Source organism: Scyliorhinus canicula, chromosome 18 (genome assembly GCF_902713615.1).
Source record: "Scyliorhinus canicula chromosome 18, sScyCan1.1, whole genome shotgun sequence".
Classification (NCBI taxonomy): domain Eukaryota; kingdom Metazoa; phylum Chordata; class Chondrichthyes; order Carcharhiniformes; family Scyliorhinidae; genus Scyliorhinus; species Scyliorhinus canicula.
This window is the reverse complement of record NC_052163.1, coordinates 71,348,015-71,374,292: the sequence shown is the minus strand read 5'-3', so window position 1 is coordinate 71,374,292 and position 26,278 is coordinate 71,348,015. Positions and strand designations below refer to the sequence as shown.

At 46.9% G+C, this 26,278-nt stretch overlaps 1 protein-coding gene across 1 annotated transcript; it reads left to right on the top strand.

The window, feature by feature from the left end:
* The first annotated feature begins 291 nt into the window (after positions 1 to 291).
* Positions 292 to 19,550, top strand: galk1 (galactokinase 1). The gene is made up of 6 exons (XM_038777490.1): positions 292 to 432; positions 3,409 to 3,544; positions 6,718 to 6,899; positions 8,907 to 9,057; positions 11,324 to 11,486; positions 17,254 to 19,550. Exons 1-6 carry the CDS (start codon positions 342 to 344, stop codon positions 17,323 to 17,325), a joined length of 795 nt encoding a protein of 264 aa, XP_038633418.1. The 5' UTR covers positions 292 to 341; the 3' UTR covers positions 17,326 to 19,550.
* Positions 19,551 to 26,278: the final 6,728 nt, after the last annotated feature.

Here is a 26,278-nt window from a genome sequence, read left to right as displayed (position 1 = left end):
TTTCTAATTGGGCCTGTTGGAGAGACGAACCAAAGGTTTTGCTTTGCTTTAATTGGGTGCAAATGGTTAACAGATTGTGTGCTAACAGTGAGAGTGTTCAAACCTGCAGTTCACAGCATATTAACTGTTAAGAAATTCCCAGCAGATCAGACTCCCTCCAGATACAAGCTTTACCTGCGCATTAGGTGATTGCTGCAAATGGAAATTGACAGCCTTCTGTAGATTTTATTTAACTGCACTGTTTAGTTTTTTGAGTATTTTTCCTTGCCATCTCTCCAAAATGAATTTTTGCTCTGTTTTGTATCCTGGTAGCGGGCCCACTCCCTGGGTTTAAGGCGGTGATGGCGAGTAACGTCCCGTTAGGAGGAGGCCTGTCCAGTTCGGCATCTTTAGAAGTGGCGATGTACACCTTCCTGCAGCAGTTCTGTCCAGGTGAGTGAGGCGGGCTGCTTTACAAAGGGGAAAATAATTGTTTCTCTGCCATACCTCATTCCCTCTTCCAATCCCACAAAGGTATAATGATGAAAGTGTCTCTGGACTACTTGGTGCTCTCTGGTCCAGCTGCTGAGTTTTCACAATGGAGGTATGAAAATGGCCATGCGATTTAATTGCTCTGTGAATTTCCCTTGCTGTTTGGCTGGATGACAGGATGAGTGTAATCTAACCTGTTTCATAATAATCACAGAGCAGGAATGGTGATTGGTCTGGATCATCCTACAGCCCTGGTAGTATAGTGGTCATGATATTGAGCTGGGAGAAAGCCACAAATTGATATCCAGCTCGACCAAGTTGTTCAATTTACAGATACAATATCCAAAGTCCAGCTTTCTGAAAACTGGACATTTTCTCTTGGGAGGTCCGGGCACTGCCCCCTGAACAGAGTTAAGCGCAGGATTGAAGAGGCCATTCCAGAACTGAATCCAGAGGATGGGCCCTGACAATATTCCGACAATAGTACTGAAGACTTGTGCTTCAGGACTTGTCACACTGCTAGTCAAGCTGTTCGAGTCCAGCTGCAACACTGGCCTCTACCCAACACTGGCCCCTACCCAGAAAATTGCCCAGATATGTCCTGCGCATAAAAGGCAGGACAAATCCAACCTGGTCAATTATTGCCCCATAAGTCTACCTTTGATCATCAGTAAAGTCATGGAAGGCATAATGCAAGAGGTTATCAAGCAGCACTTGCTCAGCAATAACCTTCTCACTGATGCTCCAGCTCAGCTCCAGACCTCATGAGAGTCTTTGGTTCAAACATAGACAAAAGAGCTTACCTTCAGATATGAGGGGAGAGTGGATGCCCTTGGCGTCAGGGAGCCCGAGTATGGCATCAGGGAGCCCGAAGTAAAACTGGAGTCAATGGGAATCGGGGGGGGGGGAAATTCTCTGCTGGTTGGAGTCATACCTGGCACAAAGGAAGACGGTTGTGGTTGTTGGAGGTCAAATATCTCAGTTCCTGGACATCACTGCAGGAATTCTTCAGGATAGTGTCCTTAGCCCAATCATCTTAAGCTGTTTCATCAATGACCTTCCATCATAAGGAGATGATTGGATAATGCTCAGCAACATTTGAGACTCCTCCGATCATATCTGTGTCCAAATGCAGCAGGACCTGGACAGTATCCAGGCTTGGGCTGACAAGCGGCAAGTAACATACGTACCACACAAATGCCATGCAATGACCATCTCCAACAAAGAATCGAACAATTTCCTCTTGACATTCAATGGCATTACCATCATTGAATCCCACACTATCAACATCCTGGGGATTACCGTTGACCACAAACAAAACTGGACTAACTGTAGCTCCAAGAGCAGGTCAGAGTCTATGAATCTTGTGGTGAGTAAATCACCTTCTGACTCCCAAAAGCATGTCCTCCAGCAAGGACAATAGTCAGGAGTGTGATGGAATACTCCCCACTTGCCTGGATGAGTGCAGCTCGACGCCATCCATGGCAAAGTAGCCCACTTGGTTGGCAACCCTTATACTAACACTCCTTCGACCACCGATGCACAGTAGCAGCAGTGTGTGCAATTTTTAAAAAAATTATTTAGAGTACCCAATTCATTCCAATTAATTCAGTGGAGCATCGTGTTGTCTGTACCCTGATATCCACACATCTGCATTTCCAGGGAGATTCTTCTGAGGAAGGAATTGAATGTTTCTGTGATGAGAAGTAAATATCTGCTGGTGTAATTTTCATGTCATGAGAAAACAAAGAGACAGCACTAAAAGCCTTTTCACAAAACAAATCTACATGCAAGTTCTTTCCATCTTAATTAGGGTCTGTCCAATGAACTACCTGACACTGCATCAGCACATTTTTCCAAATCTGAATGATGGTTAACTCCTATTAATGTTTAATATTAACTTCCCTGTAAACAATACCCCAATGAGAAGAGAGAGGAAAGTCAACCACACACACTGATGGGTAATCCCTGAAAACCAGCATAGTCTCGGACCTGAGGGTGTGGGGCTTTGGCTAGCGGATCTGTAATTCAATAAATCTGTCTGGCACCTGAAAAATAAATAATGAACGCTGCTGCTGGATTGTCTTAAAAACCCAATTGTTCACAAATGTTGTTCTGGGGAGGGATGTGCCTCCCATGCCTGCTGCACCTGACACTAGGCCAACACTATGGCTGGTTTTTAGTGCCCCCTTACATGGCCTTATTTGTTCAAGCAGCTATGGATGGGCAAGTGAGATGGACTTTGCCAACATCACCCAAAGTTTGCTGTTGGGGGGGGGGGGGGGCAACTCTGTTTCTTATTGACTAGTTCAAAGGGGTGTCAATTACAAGGGGTCACGATTTCAAGGTGAGAGGGGGAAAGTTTAAGGGAGATGTGCGTGGAAAGTTTTTTACGCAGAGGGTGGTGGGTGCCTGGAATGCTTTGCCAGCGGAGGTGGTAGAGGCGGGCACGATAGCATCATTTAAGATGCATCTGGACAGATATATGAACGGGTGGGGAACAGAGAGAAGTAGACCTTGGAAAATAGGCAACAGGTTTAGATAAAGGATCTGGATCGGCACAGGCTGGGAGGGCCGAAGGGCCTGTTCCTGTGCTGTAATTTTCTTTGTTCTTTGTTCTTTGCTTTAAGCTGTGGCAATGGTTTTGAAGGACTGGCCTGGCAAGAGTGGCACCATTTTGGAATGGGAGAGAAGGACGTCGAGGATTGTGTAGTGATGCACATTCTGTGAATGGGAAATATGTCACAGAGGAACATAGAAGGAGTAAGCCATTTGGTCCATCGAGCCTGCTCTGCCATTCAAACAGATCCTGCCCGATTAACTGGCATTTTCCCCTCTATCTCCATATCCCCTTGGTTTGATTAGCATCTTGGTGTCGGGAAGCACGGTGCATATTCTGCAGCGCTAATGACCATGTTTCAAATTTCTGATCATCAGACGATGGAAATTTATTGGAAAAGGCCCTGGCCTGTCAGAAAGCGGAGCATACGTTTGCCTCCATGCCCTGTGGAATCATGGACCAGTTCATCTCGGTGATGGGGAAAAAGGATCACGCCTTGCTTATTGACTGCAGGTGAGCCAAGGATGAAATGTGACCCTGCTGAGAATGGCTGATGGTTTGATTCAATCTTTGTGACTCTGATGTCACAGTTAGTAATCTCGCCTGAGTCAGAAGGTTGTGGGTTCAAGTCCCTCTCCAGACATTTGTGCCACAAATCTAGGCTGAAACTCTAGTTTCATACCAAAGGAGCACTGTACTGTTTGCTCTCAGATAAAACATCTAAAGGTCCTGTCTGTCCCCTCTGATGGGTGGCAGAGCTGGGAAGTTCTACCTGGTACTTCAAGATGGCTCCTGGGTGGTCAGTTCCTGAGGAAATTTCCAACATTATATTACATTATATCTCACTAGAATGAAGGAGGTTGAGGGGCCACCTGATAGAGGTCTACAAAATTATGAGGGGCATAGACAGAGTGGACAGTCAGAGACTTTTTTCCAGGGTAGAGGGGTCAATTACTAGGGGGCATAGGTTTAAGGTGCGAGGGGCAAGGTTTAGAGGAGATGTACGAGGTAAGTTTTTTTACACAGAGGGTAATGGGTGCCTGGAACTCGCTGCCGGAGGAGGTGGTGGAAGCAGGGACGATGGTGGCGTTTAAGGGGCATCTTGACAAATACATGAATAGGATGGGAATAGAGGGATACGGACCCCGGAAGTGTAGAAGATTTTAGTTTAGACGGGCAGCATAGTCGGCGTGGGCTTGGAGGGCCGAAGGGCCTGTTCCTGTGCTGTACTTTTCTTTTGTTCTTTGTCCTTGGCTGTCTCCCGCCATCCTCTTTCCGTTTCTCCTCCAAGCTCCTCTCCTCCAATGTTAACTTAGCTCGGGTGAAATGTTAAGTTCCAGTTTAAACAGCCAGTGTTCATGCTGCAACTGGCTGCCCTTGGCTTTCCTCAATGGGCACTGGATCTTTTCTCCAACTTTCTGGACTTCTCTGGACATCAAGATGATGTTTCTGCACTGGACTATCCAGGACTATACTGTCAGGTATTATGAATCCTACAAATTACCATGTAAGCATGCATGTGTAACTGAGATTTTACTGTATTCATTCGTCTGGACCGTTTGGCTGCCATGCTACATCCGATCCTACTTTCAACTTATTTTTGATGGGCACCATTCTTCTTTTATCTCTTTTCATTTCTTTCCTTTTAGGTACTCTGCCTGCGAAGTCCCTGCCTAACCTTGTAGAAATCCTAAACATTTGCTGCTGTCTCAGGTTTCACTCCCTCTTAGAGAAACTTTACAGTTTCCCTATCTCCCTCAGGAGTGCGGGCACTACCCATTGCCTCCCTAAGAGCCAACTCCCCCATTCTACTCTCCTTGTAATCCCCCCCCCCCCCCGCCCCCAGCCTGTCCACTGGGGGCTAGCCACTCCAACCTCCTTCCCATGCAGTGTACTCCCATCGGTGCCGACCCGGTGAACCACATCATCAGATCTCCATCCCTCGTGTCCCTCCTGAATGTCCATTTATTTGTGAACAAGGCCTTTGCCATCCAGCACTTCAATGTGAACGATTGAACCAACATCAAAGGCTTGATGCAGTCCTGGCTGAGCATGGTAACACCCTCCACCCTTGCTCTAAATGCAGCCACTTCACCTTTCACCCCTCGCCCCATCTGGAATATTGCGATGGTGGGCTGACCCCGATCGTCCATTCACCCCTACTCAATTTCCCTGCCTCTTGCCTCATTCAAAAATCTCACCATGTGCCATGAAAAAATTCCATCATTGGATTACCTTCACTTTTCTCCTTCAGTCTCGATTCAAGGTGTTTCACAGGAGCATCAGCAAGTGAAATTTAGCACTGAGCTACAGAAGGAGATAATAGGTCAGATAACCAGAAGCTTGGTCAAAGAGGTAAGGTGTGTCTTCATGCAGGCAGTAGCTAGATTTAGGGAGCGAATTGCAGAGCTGGAGGCATGATTGCAAATGCTAAAGAGCTTTAAATAGGGGATGTTCAAGAATTGAGCATAGATATCCTTGAGGGTTTTGGGGTGGAGGAGATTACAGAGATAGGGAGCAGAGAGATCATAGGGGAATTTGAAAACCAGGATGAAAATTTGAAAACTGAATTGTTGACTTTGGTTTTGCAATGAGCAAGCACCGGGATGTTGAACAAACAGGACTTAATGCGAGTTGAGATGTAGGAAGTAGAGTTTTTAATGGCCTTAACCTTGTGGAGTGGCAGAAGATGGGAAGTCAGCCAGGCATGCATTGTATTAGTCAAACCCATGGATAAGGTTTCAGCAAAAGGTGAGCTCCAGCAAAGGTGGAGTCGGACCACATTAGGGAGGCGGACTAAAGGAAGGGTGGGAAGTGACAGAGGCAGCTGACAAGATGGTCTCCATCTTCATGACTAAAAAATACAGCTGGTCACTGAAGAGGCCAAATTTCACTAATTTTGAGAGCCAAACGGGATCCAAATAAATTTCAAGTTGTGCGTCTGATTAACTTAGTGAATGAGGGATTATTCAGTAGGGAGAGCTGCAGGAATTTTAATAAGGCATTCAGAAAGTTCCACATGTGAGGCTTTTGTAGACAATTTAATGTTCTTGACTGGAGGTGAGGTACAATGATGTTCTGAATAGGGGAAATTAGTTCTTTGCTTGTTTATTTCACTCACTCATTTTCTCTGTGTTTGATCTTTAATTCTGAAAGCTCTGTCTCTGTCCCATGCCATTTTCGTTCTGTAGACTACGTTGGCCTCTGGTGGCAATGGGACACAGTACTACAGTACAGGGATTTGGGTATTCTTGTACATTTAGCCCATCAAGTCTGATCTGACCCTCCGAATAGGCACCTACCGAGACCCACCCCCCCTGCCCTATGCCCTATCCCCTAACCCCATCTAATCTGCACACTAAGGGGCAATTTAGCAAGGCCAACCCACCTAACCTGCACCTGACTGTGGGAGGAAAGCGGAACAGTCAGAGGAAACCCACGCAAACACGGGGAAAACGTACAAACTCCACACACACAGTGACTCAAGGCTGGAATTGAACCGGGTCCCTGGCTCTCTGAGGTGCCAGTGCTAACCACTGTGCCACTATGCCATTGTGCATGAATCACAAAATTTCTTTGCACCCTGTTGTGACTGTTCTTTGGGATTGTGCTTGTCATTGCCCTTGGAGTGAAACATTGAATTTATTGGGTTGAAGGTGTTTCACCTTATACTCTTCTAATTTCAGATCTTTGGAAGTGACCCTTGTGCCCCTCACTGACCCAAAACTGGTGGTCCTGATCACAAACTCCAACGTGCGTCACACCCTAACAGGCAGCGAGTACCCGACTCGGCGCATGCAATGCATGAAGGCTGCAAAGGTGCTCCAGAAAGAGAGTCTCCGAGATGCTTCTATGACTGATTTGAAAGGTGCGTGCCAGCTTGGCTTTTGTACTTGCTTTTTTTTGAAGAGGGTTGCTCAGTCATAAAGAAAGCTGCCAAAATGCTCTCCAGTTCCTATTGCAACAGCTCACTGACTGAATCAAACCACCGACTATTTGCTGGTCTGAAGCTAGGGACTCCTGGATCTTATAGTCCTGCACCATTACCTCCCACTGATCGCCGCAGGGCATGTCAGTGTAATTCTGGGGGGTGGGGGGCGGTTTCCTCTGGGTAGATACCTGGTGCAGGACATCTTTTCATCGTTTAATGTGGGTATGTTGTTGCACATCAGCAGACACACGGTCCTTGACAGAGGGTAGGTCCAGTTCCAGTGGCAAGGGAACCTCGATGACTGGGGATCTCCCTACTGCTGCGGCCTTCATCTGCCATCGCAGCCATTGATACTTTATGAGTATCTTCTACCTGAACCTCTTTGAGAACTTGTTTTGATTGTGCTTTGTCTGGTCCCTCTGCTCCGACCTTACCGTCATGCATGACCCTGCCAGAAGGCCATTTGGCCCATTTTATCCATGCCAGCACGAGGACACCCAGCTGCCCTTTCTCATCCTACTGTCTTGCACCCGGTCCATAGCCCTGTAGCTTACAGCACCCAAGGTGCAGATCCAGGTACTTTAAAAAAATGTTTTGTGTCTCTGCCTTCACCACCAACTCTGGCAGCCAATTCCAGACTCCCATTACCCTCTGCGTAAAAATGTCCTTCCTGATGCCCCCTCTGAACCTTCTGTCACTTATCTTGAATCTAAATCCCCAGTCATCAAGGTTCCCTTGATACTGGAACTGGACCTACCCTCTGTCAAGGACCATTCTAGAATTCTCCACCAAGGGAAAAAAAAAGATTCTGTCCACTCTATGACTTCCCCTCATAATTCTGTGCACCTCAATTAAGTCACCCCTCAGCCTTCTTTGTTCCAAGGAAAATAACCCCAAATTATCCAATCTCTCCTCATAGCTACACCTTTCTAGCCCTGGCCTTGCAACATTATTGTAAACATCCTCTGCGCTCTCTCTAGAGCAATTACATCCTTTCTGTAATGTGGTGACCAGAACTACACATAATACTCCAGTTGTGACCCCATCAGTGTTTTATACAATTCCAACATTATATCCTTACTTTTATGTTCTATACCTCTGCCAATGAAGGAGAGCATTCCATCTGTTTTCTTTACAACCTTGTCCATTTGAACTGCTACCGTTAGGGACCTGTGTACTTGTGCACCAAGGTCTCTTACTTCATCTACCCCCCTTAGTATATTCCCATTTATTGTGTACTCCTATAACTGTTTGACGTCCCTAAATGCATGACCTCACACTTCTCGGTGTTAAATTCCAACTGCCACTTTATCGTCCACTCCACCAACCCATCTATATCATTTTGGAGATTATAGCTATCCTGTACACTGTCCACCACTCAGCCAATCTTCGTGTCGTCTGCAAATTTCCCAATCGTGCTTGCCACCTGCACATCCAAATCGTTACTATAGAACACAGACAGAGGTCTGTATCCAATTACAAAGTCAGCCATTTGACTGGATTTTTTTTTGTCAGTGCTTTCATAATGTTGAAATCTTCTGTCAGATGCCTTACTGTTCCCTCATTTCCAAAGGAAGCAAGTGCAGCAAGTTTATCTCAATCCTGGTTGTGGGGACTTACAGTGCACAATTTGAGTATCACACTTGTTACATTACAAAACCTCAAATGCATTTTATTGGCTGTAAAGCACTTTGGGAGATCCTGAAGTACATTATTGAAAAGTGCAACAGAAATATATGCTTATTCTTCCCTTTTTGTAATTGGTTTCTACCTCTTGTGCCCCCTCTCGCTCTCTTCCTCACCCTGCCCCTTGCTTATGGTCTCTGTCTTCCTATCTCTTCACTGGTCACAATCCTCATGCGCTCTCTTCTCCACTCATGCCTTCTCCCTCTCTCCTTTCCCTCCCCTCACTCCTTTTGTCATTTTTCTCTCTCTCACTCTCAGCGGCTGAGGCAGATCTAGATGTGGACGTGTATTGCAGGGCCCGTCATGTGATCAGTGAAATCAAACGGACAACTGATGCGGCCAAAGCTTTGACATCCAGAGATTACCAGGAGTTTGGGAAGCTGATGGTGGAAAGCCACAATTCACTGAGGTAAATTGGAATCTAATAATAATACTCCTTATTGTCGCAAGTAGGCTTACATGAACGCTGCAATGAAGTTACTGTGAAAATCCCGCAGTCGCCACATTCCGGCGCCTGTTCGGGAACACAGAGGAGAATTCAGAATGCCCAATTCACCTAACAGCACGTCTTTCGGGACTTGTGGGAGGAAACCGGAGCACCCATGCAGAGACGGGGAGAACGTGCCGACTCTGCACAGACAGTGACCCAAGACGGGAATCAAATTGAATATGATGTGGAGATGGAGGGATGTGGCTGTGAGATGATGTGGTGAAGATACTCTTCCTCCACCTTAGACAAGAATTGCCATTCATTACCATTCACAATCTTACTTCATTATTTAGATATATTTACGATACCAATGCGGATATTAAAAATAGTAACAGAGTATATTTTGATATTCTGTGATATACCTTTCATGTGATGCTATGAAGTTCTAATTTCTCCCACTACTATCACAAGAGGGTGGCCTGTAGCCCAGTGTTATACAGTGACAGATCTGTACCTACCAGTACTGTACTCCAGTGTTATACAGTGACAGACTTGTACCCACCAGTACTGTACTCCAGTATTATAGTGACAGATCTGTACCCACCAGTGCTGTACTCCAGTGTTATAGTGACAGACCTGTACCCACCAGTACTGTGCCCCAGTCTTATACAGTGACAGACTTGTACCCACCAGTACTGTAGTCCAGTGTTATAGTGACAGACCTGTACCCACCAGTACTGTGCCCCAGTCTTATACAGTGACAGACTTGTACCCACCAGTACTGTAGTCCAGTGTTATAGTGACAGACCTGTACCCACCAGTACTGTACTCCAGTGTTATAGTGACAGACCTGTACCCACCAGTACTGTACTCCAGTGTTATAGTGACAGATCTGTACCTACCAGTACTGTACTCCAGTGTTATAGTGACAGACCTGTACCCACCAGTACTGTGCCCCAGTCTTATACAGTGACAGACTTGTACCCACCAGTACAGTACTCCAGTGTTATAGTGACAGACCTGTACCCACCAGTACTGTACTCCAGTCTTATACAGTGACAGACCTGTACCCACCAGTACTGTACTCCAGTGTTATAGTGACAGACCTGTACCCACCAGTACTGTACTCCAGTCTTATACAGCGACAGACTTGTACCCACCAGTACTGTACTCCAGTGTTATAGTGACAGACTTGTACCCACCAGTACAGAGCCCCAGTCTTATACAGTGACAGACTTGTACCCACCAGTACAGTACTCCAGTGTTATATAGTAGCAGTCCTTTTCGCATCAGTACTGTACTGAGCAATATACAGTTCCAAATTCTTCTTCAATATGGGCAGGTGTTTGGAAAGCTGGAATTTAGAATAGCATGGCTGGGAGTCTTTTGCTGCCCAACTGATCAAGATCACCAAGTGATTTGAAAATGTCACTGCCATTTGCCAGTGACAGCAATCTGAACAACCAGTGCTACATTTACACCAAGTGCCAATCTCATCTTGGTGTAGGCATGCACCAAATGATGTGCTGTTGATTTCATACTGCATGGAACAACACAGCTGATTGATATTGACAAATAATATGTGATGGAGTAATTTTGGGACCGGACATCTACACGAGTCTGACATCAACTAATGACATTGGACAATCCTCCTAAGCATATGTCAGACATTGAGGTAAATCACATGGGGATTCCATGTTTAATCTGTATGCCATGTGCGGCTTCATTTAAGCTGTTTTGAGTTCTGTACAACTGGGCTTCCACAGTCTTGGATTAGTGATGGGAAAATCAGAGGGGGTCCCTGCTCTGAATCACTGATGGGAGGAAACTGCAATTGTATGTAGACATGGGCAAGGGTTTGTCTATGACAGTGACTGGGGATCTTATTTGTATTTGTTATCATAGAATCAAAGAATTTACAGTGCAGAAGGAGGATATTCAGCCCATCGAGTATGCACTGGCCCTTGGAAAGAGCATCCTACCTAAGCCCACACCCCCACCCTATCCCCGTAACCCAGTAACCCCACCTAACCTTTTTGAACACGAAGGGCAATTTAGCATGGCCAACCCACCAAACCTGCCCATCTTTGGACTGGCCTTTCCAGTCTTTATCCAGGCATAGGTGCCAAGAGAGGGGGAAAATGTCAGCCGCCAGCACCTGGCTTGATACTTTCATGGTGGAAAGGGAAGAACATTGGGATTAACCGGGATGGTGTCTCCCCTCTTATATCCTTCCGTTTTACAGAGATGATTATGAGGTTAGCTGCCCAGAGCTGGATGAGCTGGTTGCTGCAGCGATGGACGGTGAGGGGGTGTACGGCAGTCGGATGACTGGAGGCGGTTTTGGCGGCTGCACAGTTACCTTAGTGGATGCTGCAGCAGTGGAAAAAACAATCCAGAGGATTAAGGTAACAATTAAAAAGGTCTGGTAACATCTGTGGAGAGAGAAAGAGTTAATGTTTCAAGTCGAAATGACCCTTCTGCAGAACTGAAGCAAGGTAGAAGTGGAAAGAATGATGTGATGGGAAAGGAGGATGAGGAGAGGAGGTGGGCAGAATAGAACAGGGATTGGTCAGGTCAGAGGAGATATTGACAAACTTGTTACATACGTAAGGCAGAAGGGTTAAAGGTGCCATTAAGGAATGAAGAGTGGCAGAATATGTTAATGGAAGCAAGTGAACAGCAGGGGGCAGGTGGACACGTGGGGGAGGGATGGGGTTCTGTTGGGACAGGCCAGGAGCGGAAAAGCAACCAACTACACAAAGGAGTGGGGTTAAGATGGAGGGGCAATTCTACTGTCTGAAGCTGTTGAACTCAATGTTGAGTCCAGAAGGCAGTAATGCGCCTCATCGGAAGATGAGGTGTTGTTCTTCCAGTTTGCATTAGGTATCACTAGAGCATTGCAACAGGCTTAGGGTGGACATGTGAGTATGAGAGCAAGATACCACGTTGAAAGCGAAAGCAGCACGACGGTTGGGGTCATACTTGCGGATGGAGCAAAGGTGTTCCGCAAAGCGATTACCCAGTCTGCGTTTAGTCTCCCCAGTGTAGAGGAGACCGCATTGGGAGTAGCAAAACAGTAGACCAAATTGAAGGAGGTGCAGGTGAAATGCAGTTTCATCTGAAAAGTGTTTGGGCCCTTGGACAGCAAGGGGGTAAAGGGGCAGGTGTTGCACCTCTTGCAATTGCAAGGGAAGGTGCTGTGAGAAGGGGATGAAGGGTGGACCAGGAGGTCACAGAGGGAGTGGTCTCTGTGGAATGTTGAAGGGGGAGTTAGGGGAAGATGGATGTGTTTGGTGGTAGCCTCGTGTTGGATGATCCTTTAAACGCAGAGGCTAGTTCCGTGAAGAATGAGGACAAGAAGGAGCCTGTCATGGTTCTGTGAGGGAGGGGATAGGGTGAGGGCAGAGGTGCAGGAAATGGACACGGTTGAGAGCCTATCAACTACATAAGAACATAAGAACATAAGAACTAGGAGCAGGAGTAGGCCATCTGGCCCCTCGAGCCTGCTCCGCCATTCAATGAGATCATGGCTGATCTTTTGTGGACTCAGCTCCACTTTCCGGCCCGAACACCATAACCCTTAATCCCTTTATTCTTCAAAAAACTATCTATCTTTACCTTAAAAACATGTAATGAAGGAGCCTCAACTGCTTCACTGGGCAAGGAATTCCATAGATTCACAACCCTTTGGGTGAAGAAGTTCCTCCTAAACTCAAAGTTTACTCAAACCTAAACTACAGTGGGAGGAATTCTTGGTTGAGGAAAATGGCAGGCTGTTTTTGAAGATTTATTTCAGATTTCCAGCATCTACAGTATTTTACTTTTATTTGAGGCACGATCTACGTTTGTCCAATAGGCTGCAATTTATTTATTGGATTAATTGGGAATCCAGTTTCCGAGTTTCAACTGGAGCAAAATTATATTGTCAATGAACTAGTGATCCAGAGACCCATCATGGCAGATGGTGAAATTTGAATTCAATAAAATTCTGGAACGAAAAGTCTAATGATGACCATTGTCGTAAAAACCCAGGTTTCACGAATGTCCTTTCCGGGAGGAAATCGGCCATCCTGTCCCGGTCTGGCCGACTGTGGCTGTGGAATGGTTCTGCTGGTGGAGCTATAGTCACCAGGTGTGCCTCTATCATCCTTGCTAAACTATGGGAACTGTCTTCATGTGTTTCAGTCGACTGGAACACTTTGGCTCTTAGGTACCACCCCAAAATGAGACAGTGCTTCATTAATATTTTCTCTTGTATCTCTCATCACTCTTGGATATGGTTAATCCATTTGAGGGGTGTACTAACTTTTAGTCCAATTAGAAAGACTCGGCTGGATTTTCCGTTCCTGAGACTAAGCATTGACGGCAGGGCAGGGTTCGTGGACGTCCATGATAGCGAAATTGGCGGCACACCTGGATCAATTCAGCGGCTGATCAGGGGCTAGCACCGGCGCCACGTGGAAACATTTGATTCCAATGAGAAACGGTGCCAGATTCCTGGGTTCGCGATTGAGGTTCAGGAGGCTGACAAGCTGCAACCGCACATATACTTACTTCACTCCCCTCAGACAACATCTAAGCCAACAAGATGACAGCAAGACGCACGGCACCAATCTTCAGACACTGAGTTCGATTTCTCCTGGACGCAGTGGAGGAGAGGCAGGCCACACTGTACCCCGGCCCGGGCAGGAGGCAGAAGCCGTGAGCGCCACGAGTAACACCGTCCAGACCAGCCTGCACGGCGGGAAAAACTGCATGACCACCTCGGCGGCCAGAATAGGCAACGCTGTGCCCCGGCAACAACCCCCATCACACACACAAAGCCCAAGCCCCCCACCAGGAAGGCGGCCAAACCCCTACCCTGCCAGCACCCATACCAATGTCATGGCCGGGTGCCTGGGCCACTGAGGCCACCAGCTACCCATGTCCTGGGCTGTATGCGTCGGACTGTCTCACATTGTAATTTTCTGACCCCCAACCCCCGGACGTTGTGGGTAGGCTGGGGTCACCACCCTCCCCCTCTGACCATCCCCATCTCCTCCACTCCAGGTATCTGAAAGCACTGAATGATGGAATGATCAGCTCGCATGCAGGGATCGTCCAGGTAGATGTTGGAAAGTGCTTCTGTGGGCAGGAGTCAGACATTGTCAGAGCACCAGAGCTCATCTCAGAACATCTTATTGTCAGCTTGCATCCCATGGACCAGACCTGCTGTTACTGCCAACCTGTGGAGTGGCAGGTATGTATCACAGAGGGGATTCCAGACCGGGGGGGGGGGGGGGGGGGGGGGGGGGGTTGTAGGGTGGGGATGCGATGTCTGAACCCCTGGCCAACCCCCCCCCCCCCCCCAACCCCCCAGTCGTTGAACCTGGAGTCTATCATTATCCCATGCGCATTGGCCCTGGCGCACGTATGTCGTGCGGCCACCTATGGCGGCCTGGGGCCCATGTCCTGTCCATCCTCGCCCCCCCCCCCGCTACCTTCTCGTCAGACGAGGACTGCCGTTCATCCTTCTTCTCCACATTGCCCCTCTGCTGCTCAACGTTGTGGAGGACGCAGCAGGCCGCCACGATGCGGGCGACCCTCTCGGCATCAAACTGGAGGGCCCCTCCAGAATGGTCCAGGCATCTGATCGCATTTTCAGGATGCTGAAGCACTGCTTTATCATGCCCCTGATCACTGCACGGCGGTGTCGTAGCGGGTCTCCGCGTTGGTCTGTGGTCTTCGGATATGCGTCATCAGCCACGACCGCCGCGGTCTTGAAGAGGCCGGGAATCGTTGAGTGTACCAGGATGAAGGTGTCGTACACACTGCCTGGGTATCGGGCACAGGCATGCATGATGCGCAGATGATGGTCTCATCGAGTGGCACACCTTTTGGTTTGTGTAGAGCGGCCTGTCATCTGCAGGTGCTTGTAGGGCGTGCCGTCAATCACCCCCTGGACTCGGGTAATATCAGCGATGGCGGCGAACCCCACTGCCCGGACATCCTGGTGGGCTCGGTCCACATTGAGCCGCCTGAGCATTTAGGGGCTCCGTGACTGTTTCCCACTCGACGCCTAGAAGGACCCCTTGCTGTAAAGGTTCAGGGCGACCGCCACCTTGACTGCCACCAGGAGCGGTGTCCTCTCCCATTCCCTTGCGGTGCCAGTTGTGCCATCACCTGGCAGATATGTCGCACTGTCTCCCTGCTCAGGCGGAGTCTTCAACGGCAATCCAGTCCGGCAGGTCCTCAAATGATAGGTGAGGCCGGTACCCCCGAGGCCTCATGCAGCGCCTCCTTTGCATCTCTTCCTTGGCCTATTGGGTGGCCGGCTCTTCATCCTCACCGCATGCCTTCTGTTCCACTGCTGCACGCTTGGCTGCAACAGCTTCCTCCTCCTCGACCTCGGACAGGCTGAAGGCCTCCCCAGGATTGAAGTGACAAGTAGGGGGCCACGATTGCTGGTTTCATTCATTGTCCATTGTCTGCAGGAGATAAAAGGCCGACATGTTAGCATGGTGAATACTCCTGTACCCAACAACTCCACTGGGCTACACGGCGGCCCCGGCTGGCACTTTGGACCCTTCCCCTGCATGTCCCCCACCCCTCTCCGCCCCAGGCCCCATTGCTGCCCAGCACCGTGGGAGCCCCTGTGTGTCCCTGTTGCTAGGGATGCTGTTGGCTGGCACTGCCCATGCCAGCGGCATGCTCTGTGGTACCCATCCGGTGCCCCTGTATAGGCTATGGTGGGTATTATCCTTGGGTGGGCCGCCTGATGCACTGCCGGTGGGTGGTGGCCGGGTGGGATGGCGGAATGTGGGGTGCTGGTTTGGGGGAACCCATACGGCTGGTGTCACTGCAGAACCAAGGCCAAGGTGGGTGGTCAGTGGGGTGCGTAGCAGGATGGCTGCCTTGCCGGCCACGGCAATGGTGGTGTGTTTCCATGGGCACTGCCCTAGTCCCGTGGGGGGTTGCCCCGGCCACGCGGCCCATTCCCAGCCCCCCAACCCCCTCCAGCCAGCCCGGCCAATGTCCAACCCGACAGCCCACGGTCGGGTCTCTCCGCATCCTACCTCATCTCTCTCCCTCATCAACCAAGACGCCGGTTTCAGATTTTTTTAAAGCACAAGTGAATCGCATCGCCGGAACTTCGGCCCATTGGAGACAGAGAATCACGGAAGCTCCAGAGAATACCTGGTGGGTCCTGCTAATGATATGCCAATGGTATTTACTGTACATGCGTTCTGGAACACATTGACGCCGCTGTCGAGGTGGCAGAGAATTGCGATTTGGTGTGAAACCGGCGCCTTCCACGATTTCATCGTCTGAACCGGCAATCGCGTTTCCTGATCCCACGTCAGGCGATAAAGAATCCTGCCCACAGATTTTCATGTCAAAGTACTAGAGGGCACACTTTGAAAAGTGTATTATTTGATCTGCTGCAGATAATGTTTTAATCACCTCCTGTTTGTCTTAAACAAGACCTTTGGGGTTTTCTCCTCTTGTTCTTTTCCTTTTACTGATCCTATTAGAATAAATCTTACATCTGTTACGTCTCACGACTGAAGTCTCTTTTTGCCTCTAGACTCTCTCACATTTCCATTTCATCTAATCTGTTCCTGGCCCAGGGCCCTGTTCCACTCCAAACAGAAATGCTAATAAAAAACTAAATGACCTCTACTTATTTCCAGTCACGTGGGGATTGGTAGGCCGGTGCCCTGGGCCTGAGGGGCTTGGTGGGCCAGTGCCCTGGGCATGGAGGGCTTGGTGGGCCAGTGCCCTGGGCCTGAGGGGCTTGATGGGCCAGTGTGCCGGTCAGGTGAGGGTTGGTGGGCCAGTGCCCTGGGCATGAGGGGCTTGGTGGGCCAGTGCCCTGGGCATGAGGGGCTTGGTGGGCCAGTGCCCTGGGCATGAGGGGCTTGGTGGGCCAGTGCCCTGGGCCTGAGGGGCTTGGTGGGCCAGTGTGTCGGTCAGGTGAGGGTTGGTGGGCCAGTGCCCTGGTCACATGGAGCTCGGTGCGCGAGTGCGCCGGTAACGTGGGGCTCAGTGGGTAAGTGCCCAGTCATGTGAAGCTCGGTGGGCCAGTGCCCCGGGCACGTGGTGTGGGTGATCTTTAACCCTTTATGTAAATATTGGTTTTCTAACCAAAAGTCTCTTTGTGAAACATAAACTGCCGTCTTTCGTTAACAGGACAGGTACAGTGGAACTGCGACCTTCTATATCACTAAACCTTCCAGGGGTGCCCATGTACTGAAACTGTGAGGACAGATTCTCGCCATTCACCACCTCATCACAGACACTTACCAACTTGCTGCCAAGAAAACCATTTAATAATCAACAAAGCAACTCTCGTCTGATCCCTGCTTATGAAAGAGAAATACTGAGCAACGTGAGAGAGAAAAATTCCTTGAAGAAACTGCTTGTCAATAGCTGACTTATGCTAAGTGAAATGAATTGAAACCAGCTCACTCCTGAATCCATTGGAGCTCATTGCCCAGGATAGAATGCTGTACTACAGAGCCCAACACAACCATATTGTAACTAATATGCTGGAGTACCCAGTCCTTCATCCAGGCCTTCATGTTCATACCAGGGGCTGTTGCTGAGTATTAAACTCTGGAATCAAGAAGGGAAAATAGAGCCGATCAGCCATGATCTAACTGAATGCTGGGACTGAGGAACTCGACATTCTGCTCATGTTCCAATGTTCCCAACATTCTGTACTAGCCGATATTTCATAGTGTCTCATTCCTAACATCACTGCATTGCAGTCTTTTGTGGGCAGGTTAAAATGGGCTTTTTGTTTTGTGTTCTTGGAGAAATTGACTTTTACTGGCACATGAGTTTATGGGCAACAGAACCTCTCCATCCCCCATAATCTTATCCATATGGCCATTCCTTTTGAGTGAGCTTAATCTGTGAGCACTGACAGGTTATATGTATCGCCTAAGGGCATTGCTTGATGCCTGAACAGGATGGATTCCACCTGAGCTCACTGCGTTGTGATTGGAAACCAAACCTTGAACTCTGTATAGTTCAGTGCACACCTGGCTGTGCACTCACCTATTGAAAGAACCAGACAAGACGTGAAACAAGAGATGGCTGTGTGAACCATGGCTGTACACATTAGCTGTAGCTTCTTGGTATCTGGTACTATTTGTTACAGGTTTTTTCTGTTGCTTTTCAGCAAAGTTTCAGGTCATTTCATGCAACATCACAATCCAGCTATTGTCTGAGAAATCCTGACCTGCCGCTCAAAAGGTTGTTGCTGTACAAACGCCTCAAACAGTGGTCTGAATTGGTTGCTAGTTTAATCCGATAGCCCGTAATCTCACAACTGTATTGTTCCATATACAGAAGGTACTTGAATTTTTTTTTAGAAGCATTGACTAACTTCAGACAGATTTCTTCAGTGAAATGGGTGACCTGCAGCTTCGATTCTGTGCCACCATTCAATTAGATCAGAGATGATCTTAACTTCATCTACCTGCCGTGGTTCCGTAACTATTACACCTGTAACCTAGCGACAATCCATCAATCATGTTTTTGAAATTCCGTTTTCCCACCCCTTCCCATTCCCCTCACCCCTCAACAGCTTCCTTTAGTAGTTGAGATTTCCAGGCTTCCACCAACCTTCATGTGGAGGGAGAAATGCTTCCTGACATCAGTCCTGAACAGCTATGAATCTAATTTCAAGTTCATGCCCCTTTGCTCTTGACTCCTCCAGCAATGGAAGTAGTTTGTCTCTATCTACTCTACCAAATCCTTTAGCCATTGAAAACAAGTCAATTCGATCAATTCTTATACTATCCACAAAATATTACAGTCCGCCTCCCCCATGAGAAAAAGCTTGTTATCTCACTGAGCATTCACAACAGTTATGTACTGGTGGCCCAATGTAATTGGAGTTGTTTGGGTCTGCTCCCACCCAGCTGCTGCTCACGTTAACTCTGAAAACTCTGCTGATGGACAAATGGTCTATCAATTGAACCATTATTGCTGCTTGTGCATGGCCTGTTGACGTTGATAGTGAAACAATTGCAGGTCTGCTCAATGTTTCGACCGCAACAATCATGTTCCTGCTGTTGTGTTAGGGAATGCCAGCAATGGGACCAATTTGATTGTTGGAAATGGGTACTTTGTTTTATAGGCCAGCCATGATTTAGGCTCCTCAAAGTGAGGGACAAATAGTGCTGATGAATGGAACACTTTCTAAATAGAGACACACATTAGATCAAGCTCAGACAGAACAGGAGTAAGGTACAGAATAAAACGCACAGCTCCAGCACCATACATTGGGGATAATTGTCCAATTATTAGGGGAGTTCACATTTTTAGATTTTAAATTCATGCGTCTTAGATTGTGCATGTTGATGTGTCAATTCTTGATTTTGTGCTGATGGTGGGTCAGAATTGATGAATATCAAAAGAAACATTTATCATGTTAACCGTAACCTCATGACAAATAAAGACTCGGATTTATATTAGCACATTTCATCGACTCTACATATCAAAGCACTTCACAACAAAGTACATTGTTGGAGGGTAGTTAGTGTTGTACTGTACGAAACGTGCAGAAAGTTTCCAAACCACTGTACCTCTTGAAACTGATTGAGCAGGAACCAAGAATAGTTGCACATGTAAAATTGGCTCACACTCATCTGCTGGTGTGTGTGGTTCCTCGCATCATTTGGTGCCTGAGAAATAGGTGCAGCTCAATCAAATTTCAATGCCTCTGACTTAGCATTGCAGAATTTAAGCATTAATACTTTTAGTTATTTACTTTTTTATAAATATAGAGTATCAAATTATTTTTTTCCCAATTAAGGGGCAATTTAGCGTGGCTAATATGCTCTATGTACCCTGCACATCTTTGGATTGTGGGGTGAAACCCACGCAGACACGAGGAGAACATGCAAACTCCACACAGAGAGTGACCCGGGATCAGGATCGAACCCGGGTCCTCAGCGTCGTAGACAGCAGTGCACCACAGTTCCGCCTAAGCATTGATACTTTGTGTTAGAGCTTGCCTGTTGTGTGTTTAGCATGACGAGCTTTCCTACAAATGGGAATGTTTGAGTGATTCAAGTGATTCAAGAGCGGACTATATGGTCAATGGAAGGGTCTTGGGGAAAATTGATGTACAGAGAGATCTGGGAGTTCAGGTCCATTGTACCCTGAAGGTGGCAACGCAGGTTGATAGAGTGGTCAAGAAGGCATACAGCATGCTTGCCTTCATCGGACGGGGTATTGAGTACAAGAATTGGCAGGTCATGTTACAGTTGTATAGGACTTTGGTTAGGCCACATTTGGAATACTGCGGCAGTTCTGGTCGCCACATTACCAGAAGGATGTGGATGCTTTAGAGAGGGTGCAGCGGAGGTTCACCAGGATGTTGCCTGGTATGGAGGGTGCTAGCTATGAAGAAAGGTTGAGTAGATTAGGATTGTTTTCGTTGGAAAGACGGAGGTTGAGGGGGGACCTGCTTGAAGTCTACAAAATTATGAGAGGTATGGACAGGGTGGATAGCAACAAGCTTTTCCCCAGAGTGGGGGTGTCAGTTACAAAGGGAATGGGACAACTCATCGCCGCCGACTCATCGCCAGCCCAACTCATCGCCAACCAACTCATCGCCAGCCCAACTCATCGCCAGCCCAATAAAAACAGTACAGTCAACAGACCTCTTAACAGCGCTCTGGAGTGAATGGAATCTATTTAAACCAACAGACTTCTTAACAGCGCTCTGGAGTGATTGGAACCTATTTAAACAATTTAAACCTATAGAAAACAAAGGACGTTTTAACATATTTTTCAGTAAATTGACTCTATATATATATTGCATATATATTTATTAACATGATAATCCTCCCACATCTATCCACGCAAACGCATCCACACACACACACCTGCATAGGGTTATCAATCGTGGCATCTCAGAGAAACTTATTAGCATGAAACCAGTGGCATATATCAGCTGACTTGTACCAGAGTGCACTTTGCAACTCACAAAGTTGCTCAATGTATATTCGCACCTGCCACATATAATTTTGTGCTTTTCGTCTGAATAGCTGAAATTGACAAACACCAGGGTTACGGAACATGTGAGCGACAAATGTGAAATTGATTAGGTTCATATTTGGTCAGTTGACTGTTTACTGTAGGGCTCTATTGAAATAGACGCTGTTAATTGTAAGTTACTGTTTTTTGTATTGTGTTTTCCGTCCGTCTCTGGTTAAATACAATCGTCTTTATATTGGGCACTTTTTAAATAGAGTCAATTTACTGAAAAATATACAGTAAACAGTCAACTGACCAAATCTGAACCTAATCAATTTCACATTTGTCGCTCGCATGTTCCATAACCCTGGTGTTTGTAAATTTCAGCTATTCAGACGAAAAGCACAAAATTATATGTGGCAGGTGCGAATATACATTGAGCAACTTTGTGAGTTGCAAAGTGCACTCTGGTACAAGTCAGCTGATATATGCCACTGGTTTCATGCTAATAAGTTTCTTTGAGATGCCACGATTGATAACCCTATGCAGGTGTGTGTGTGTGGATGCGTTTGCGTGGATAGATGTGGGAGGATTATCATGTTAATAAATATATATGCAATATATATAGAGTCAATTTACTGAAAAATATGTTAAAATGTCCTTTGTTTTCTATAGGTTTAAATTTTTTAAATAGATTCCATTCACTCCAGAGCGCTGTTAAGTCTGTTGACTGTACTGTTTTTATTGGGCTGGCGATGAGTTGGCTGGCGATGAGTTGGGCTGGCGATGAGTCGGTGGCGATGAGTTGTCCTAGACCCGTTACAAGGGGTCACGATTTCAAGGTGAGAGGGGGAAAGTTTAAGGGAGATGTGCGTGGAAAGTTTTTTACGCAGAGGGTGGTGGGCGCCTGGAACGCTTTACCAGCAGAGGTGGTAGAGGCGGGCACGATAGCATCATTTAACGGGCGGGAACCGAGGGAAGTAGACCTTGGAAAATAGGAGACAGGTTTAGATAAAGGATCTGGATCGGCGCAGGCTGGGAGGGCCGAAGGGCCTGGGTTCCTGTGCTGTAATTTTCTTTGTTCTTTGTTCTCTTTGTTCTTTGATTATTTAAAGGTAGAAAGTAAGATGCATCTAATTTGTGCATTAAAAGCTAGTGACTTAGTCTGCCAGGATGCACAGTTCATCTTTTTTTATGAGCAGTAATCAACGTTTATTAATTGCACTGCTTTCAATTGTACTTTGCTAACATTGTTCATGGAGTCATAGAATGGTTACAGCATAGAACGAGGCTATTCAGTTCAATGCATCCAGAAGGGCACTCTGCAAGAAATAACTGCCTAGCCAATAGCCTTCCGCTGTAGTCCAGAAAATCTTTTCTCTTCAGTTCCTTCCTCGCAACCATTGCAGCAATATTTGTCTTGTCGAGGCTTGTATATGGATCATGAAGCTGGAGAGAAATCTCCTGCTCTGCTTCAAAATAGCACCATTGGATTTTATTGCATCTACCTGAGGACACACAGGATCTCCTGTTGAACATCTCAGCTGATAGACTGCACCTTTCGCAGTGCAACACTTCCCCCAGTAATGCCCTGGAGAGTCAGCCTAGACCTGCTGAAGTCCATGAAATGGGACTTTGAGTCAGAAGGTTGTGAGTTTATAGGCAAGTATACTAATCGCTGAGTAACAGCAGGCACCTGTGGGTGAGAAAGCCTGTAGCTGATACAATAAATGCAAAGGTTGGAAATGGAATCTCTTGTGCCAGTACTGGAACAAAACAATACTGGAAGCTGGCCATTTGAGGAACTGCTGCATCCAGGGAACAGTCCGAGGATAGAATATCTAGGAAGGAGCAATCAGACTTTGCATGTTTCATCCAAAACCTGGGAACAAATTGCTCACTTTTAAGATGCTGTCAAGATAAGTATATTCAATAGCACCGTTTACCATGTATATTATTTCTCATTGATTCTCTTTAGACCTTGTATATAGACCTTCAAAGTTAATCGCCTGCTCAGTTGATTATTAATAAGGAAATCTCTATTTTCCTTTCTACTTGAACCTCATAATTCTGTGAAGATTAACAGACAATCTGCTCATTTATCTCTGGTGTTCTTATCACCACATCAATCTCACTACTCTAGCCCTTTCTTCTCCTTTGTGCATTTTGCTTCTTCTCATCCTTTGTTTCAGTTAAAGTATTCATTCTTTGTTTCCCCAGTAAGTACTATGAAATTTCTCTGTAAAATGTCCTCCATTTTCCTCCCTCAACCTTTGCATTGAATAACTTCTCATTCTCAAGAATTTCAATCACCATCTCAGCCCAACATGCTCATTCTCGTCTGTGTTTACTGCCCGCTTATCCCCTTCCTATCTCTTTTCCCCAGTGTAAACATCCCAACTCATGTTCAAGCCCAAAACTTTGATTTTGTCATGTGAGGTCTTGCTGCTTCCATTATTGTATCCATCACAGATAAAACCATTTAGACATAGAACATAGTGTCTGCACTGAGTCTGCACCGACCCACTTAAGCCTTCATTTCCACCCTATCCCCATAACCCAATCTAACCTTTTTTGGCCATGAAGGGCAATTTATCATGGCCAATCCACCTAACCTGCACGTCTTTGGACTGTGGGAGGAAACTGGAGCACCCGGAGGAAACCCACGTAGACACGGAGAGAACGTGCAGGCTCTGCACAGACCATGACCCAGCGGGGAATCGAACCTGGGACCCTGGCGCTGCTAAGCCAACAGTACTAGCCACTTGTGTTACTGTGCTGCCCAAATTTCTGATCACTTCGTTGTATCACTACCTACCCACGTCCTTTACCATCTCTGCACCAATCCTTCCCCTATTATCCCTGCCCTAGCACTGAACGTACATTGTTCTCTAGTTTCTCTTTCATCTCCCCATATGCCCTCTGCAGTTTCACCTTGCCCCATGAGCCACAGATCCTGTTCTCTCAACCCTTTTCCTTTTAAAAGGTTGACCATCCAACTTTACTCTGTTGTTCCCATTTAACTTGTATTGTTAATTGTTATCTCTCTCCAGATACTGTCCCTCTCTTTCAGATCTGCTATTATCAACCTCCTCTCGTAAAAGCATTGCAAACTATCACCTAATTTCCTACCTCTCTTTCCTACCTCCCAATATGTGCCCATCTTCCATGTTTGAATCCCTCCAATAAGATTCCCACCACTGTCACAAGTGACAAAAAAGAACACGAGGAACCGGGAACTTAAAACGAGCACAGCAATTGGTGAATAAGTCCTGGTGGGTACTTTTCAAACCATATTAAATTGTAAGTCATTATTTTAGCTAGGGTGGGGTAAAGGAAAGAGACAGGGAACAATAGAGGAGAGCCAGGGAAGGGGAGGGGGAGGCAGGGACACGTTAACAAACTTGGCACCCACAGGAACAGAGAAAATGGGGAAGACGGGAGGGCCGCCAAAGCGGAAGTGCGCACGAGACGACAACGTCAGCGAACTCCGTCCGGAAGAAGCAAGGGACAACACCACGAACAGATGCCTACATATGTGTGTAAATAACTTTGCCAAGTGTACAGAGCTGCTGCTGTTGAGCGGGGGCATAATACCGTCCGCTGACTTCGCGGGGAAAATTAACACTTCAGCAGCAGCGACCCATTGGGGGGGGGGGGGGGGGGGGGGAGGACTGAGGCATGTGGGGTAACGTCTAGTGGATTGCTGATGTATATTCTCTTTCTGCACTATGTTAATGTTCACTAATTTGCTGTGTTAAGATTATTACTATTTAATATGAAAAATTTTGCAAAACCTTAAAACAGCAGCAGCCACTCTGGGGGGGGGGGGGGGGTGCTGATTTATTTTCCTTTTTGTAAGGGACGCATGCTCTATCCTGTTTTGAATTGGGTGTTAATTTGCTAAACTGTTTATCGTTTAAGTGGTTACGTTTTGTTGGCATGTTGCCCTTCTTTCTTTGTATTATTTTCCTTTTTGGAGTGTTTTGTAAACTTATTGAAAAACTTTGAATAAATACAATTTTTAAATTATTTTTTAAGCTAGAGTGGAGACTTAGTTGATCTAATTTTAAAACATAAAAGTCTTCTGAAGTTTTAAATATCCAGAAGTTTAAATGTCCAGAAGATGGCGCCGGAGCGAGGCGACTCTCTGCGAACTCTCCCCAACAGATCCACTTTTTAACTTCACTTATACTCGTTCTAATCTTTTCCCTATTATGTATTTTCTTCTATTCCATTTTCTTCCCATGTACTTAATGATCTGTTGAGCTGCTCGCAGAAAAGTACTTTTCACTGTACCTTGGTACACGTGACAAGAAACAAATCCAATCCAGTCCAAATATAAGGGGTTAAATGATGGCAGGGGAACAGATAGGCGGTCAACGCGACTCCGGAATAGTGTGTTGCCTCTCTGGTGCCAAAGTCTGGGATGTCACTGGGTGGCTGAAGGGCATCCTGAACAGGGAGGGTGATAAGGCAGAGGTCATGGTACATGTTGGTACCAATGACATAGGTAGATATATGGGTGAGGTCTTGCATCAAGAACTCGAGGAGCTAGGCAGTAGACTAAAAAACAGAACCTCTCTGATTGTAATCTCTGGATTACTCCCAGTGCCGCGTACTAGCAAGTACAGAAGTAAGAGAATAACGCAAATATTCGCATCCACATTCAGCAGCGAAAGAGGTCTGTATGATCCACATTCCGTCGGGTCTTTGTCTTTTTTGGGTATCAATGAGATTGTGGCCTGCGCTAGCGTGGGAGGCAAAGTGCCCCTTGCTAGCGAGTCTGTGAACTTTTTAAAAAATAAATTTAGAAATTTGATAAATTTTTTCCAATTAAGGGTCAATTTAGTGTGTTCAATCCACCTACCTTGCACATCTTTGGGTTGTGGGGGCGAAACCCACACAAACACGGGGAGAATGTGCAAACTCCCCACGAACAGTGACCCAGAGCTGGGATCAAACCTGGGACCTCGGCGCCGTGAGACTCGCCCCTGCAAGTCTGTGAACATGTCCCTTAGGTATGGGGATTTTTCATAGAAGTTTGCCGGGAACCCGTCCAGTCCCGGCGCTTTCCCCGCCTGCATGGTGAGCCAATAGACGGCCAGCCTTTTCTCCGTGTACGTAGAAGGTCCCCCCATGTCTGGCGGAGTTGGTACACTGCTTTCCTGGTGGATAGCAGGTTGAAGTCCATTTATAGCGTTTTCCTCAGCACCAG